The 2,412-nt window shown below is 70.9% G+C and overlaps 1 protein-coding gene across 1 annotated transcript; it reads left to right on the top strand.

Moving 5' to 3' along the window:
- Nucleotides 1-130: 130 nt before the first annotated feature.
- On the top strand, nucleotides 131-2,347 carry LOC113942141 (zinc finger protein 668-like). Its single transcript, XM_027633281.1, has one exon. The coding sequence runs from the start codon at nucleotides 404-406 to the stop codon at nucleotides 2,222-2,224; it is 1,821 nt and encodes a 606-aa protein (XP_027489082.1). The 5' UTR covers nucleotides 131-403; the 3' UTR covers nucleotides 2,225-2,347.
- The last annotated feature ends 65 nt before the right edge of the window (nucleotides 2,348-2,412 follow it).

The raw sequence follows: 2,412 nt of genomic DNA, 5'->3' as shown, positions 1-2,412 counted from the left end.
CTATTTTCTCCCAGTAACCCCCTCAGTCCCCCACTAACCCTCCCAGTCCCTCCCAGTCCCCCCAGTTCCCCCCATTAACCCTCCCAGTCCCCCCATTTACCCCCCTCCATCTGACCACGCCCTTCCAGGGTCGCCATGGCCACACCCAAGGCCACGCCCCCCGGGGCCTTGGGGACACCTGGAGACGCCCCCAACTCACCTGGAGGAGCCACCGGGGCCCAAAACCCACCTGGAGGGGCCACCATGGACTCACCTGAGGCACCTGGGGGTGCCACCACCCCCCAAAACTCACCTGGAGACGCCCCCGGGTCCCCCCAGGACTCACCTGGAGGGGCCACCAGGGACACTGGGAGTGTCCCCAGCTCACCTGGAGGGGCCACCACGGCCGTGGACACACCTGGAGATGCCCCTGGGTCCCCCCAAGACTCACCTGGAGGTGCCACCACCACCCAGGACTCACCTGGAGGCCCCGCCCCCGCCCCCCCGGCCGTGCCCGCCCTTGGTGTGCCCGCTGTGCGCCAAGTCCTTCTCGTCGCCGGCCAAGCTGGCCATCCACCGGCGGGCGCACACGGGCGAGCGCCCCTTCGCCTGCCCCGAGTGCCCCAAGGCCTTCGCCGACCCCTCGGTGTTCCGCAAGCACCTGCGGGGCCACGCGGGGCTGCGGCCGCACCGCTGCGGCGCCTGCCCCAAGGCCTACGCCGAGCGCAAGGACCTGCGCAACCACCAGCGCTCGCACACGGGCGAGCGGCCCTTCCTGTGCGCCGACTGCGGCAAGGCCTTCGGCCGCTCCTCGTCGCTGGCCTGCCACCGGCGCATCCACGCCGCCGCCAAGCCCTTCCCCTGCCCCGAGTGCGGCAAGGCCTTCACGCAGCTCTCGTCCTTCCAGAGCCACCGGCGCGTGCACACGGGCGAGCGGCCCTTCCTGTGCCCGCAGTGCGGCCGCACCTTCGCCGACCCCTCCAGCTTCCGGCGCCACCAGCGCGCCCACCAGGGCCTGAAGCCGTGCCGCTGCGGCGACTGCGGCAAGGCCTTCCGGCAGCCCGCCGACCTGGCCGTGCACCGGCGCACCCACACCGGCGAGCGGCCCTGGCGCTGCGGCGACTGCGGCAAGGCCTTCGTGGCCTCCTGGGACCTCAAGCGGCACCGGCTGACGCACTCCGGGGAGCGGCCCTGGCGCTGCGGCGACTGCGGGAAGGGCTTTGGCGAGCGGGCGGCGCTGGGCAAGCACCGGCGCACGCACAGCGGGGAGAGGCCCTTCGCCTGCGGGAGGTGCGGGAAGGGCTTCGGCGGCGTCTCGGGGCTCCGCAAGCACGAGAGGACGCACGGCAGGAGGGACGGCGAGGGGCGGGACGAGGCGGGCGGGGGGAGCGACGCCGGCGGCGCCGGCGGCGCCGGAGGGAACGGTGCGGTCGCCCCGAAGGAGGAGAGCGATGTGGGGGGGCCCAATGTGGCGGCACCCTGCGGGGGAACCAATATGGCCGCCGGTGTGAGGGGAGCCAATATGGCCGCCCCCGGTGTGGTGCTCACCAACATGGCGGCGCCCTGTGGGGGAACCAATATGGCTGCCGGCATGAGAGGAAGCAATATGGCCGCCCCCGGTGTGATGCCCACCAACGTGGCCGCTCACTGCGGGGGAGCCGACGGGGCCGAGGGCGGTACCAACATGGCCGCCCCCAGCAGGGAAAGCAGTGCGGCCCACCTCAATATGGCTGCCCCTGCCAGGGGGAGCAATATGGCCGCTGCAAACATGGTTGGCCCCAATATGGGAGAAACCAATATGGCCGCCCCAAATATGGTGCCCAGTGTAGGGGACATCAGTGTAGCCCCCAAAACGATGGCCCTCGCCAATATGGCGGCCACCGTGAGGGGAAGCAGCGCGGGGGGTCCGAATATGGCGGTGGCGCCCTCTGGAGAAAACAAGATGGCCGCCTTCGGGGGAAACGACGGGGGGGACCCCGGCGGAGGGTCCAACATGGCCACCGGCCTGAGGGGAGCCAATATGGCGCCCGCCAACATGGCCGCCGCCAACATGGCCGCCTCCATGGGGGAAACCAACACGGCCGCCGCCAACATGGCGGAATCCAACATGGCCGCCCCACCGGGGCCCCGCCCCTTCCCCTGCCCCCTCTGTGGGCGGAGCTTCGCGTCGGGGGCGGGGCTGAGGCGGCACCAGCGACGTCACGACCCCGCCCCCTCCCCGATGGCCACGCCTCCATCGCTGTAGCCACGCCCCTTCTTCTCTGATGGCCACGCCCCCGCGGGGGTGGGTAGGGGTGGGATGGGCGGGGTCTGGTTTTGGCCACGCCCTCTTTTGTTGGTGACGTCACAAATAAAGGATGAGACGAGTCGGGAATGAGGGTTTTTTGGGGGGGAGGGGGGAGACCCCAAAATACCCAAAGTTACCCCAAAAAT

Source organism: Corapipo altera, unplaced genomic scaffold (assembly GCF_003945725.1).
Source record: "Corapipo altera isolate COAL_440 unplaced genomic scaffold, ASM394572v1 58684, whole genome shotgun sequence".
NCBI lineage: Eukaryota > Metazoa > Chordata > Aves > Passeriformes > Pipridae > Corapipo > Corapipo altera.
The sequence above is the reverse complement of the archived record's forward strand: the minus strand, read 5'-3'. Positions and strand labels throughout refer to the sequence as shown.

What these genes read in the sequence shown, in the direction of transcription:
- LOC113942141 (XM_027633281.1), top strand. Translation starts at nt 404, where the DNA reads ATGCCCCTGGGTCCCCCCAAGACTCACCTGGAGGTGCCACCACCACCC.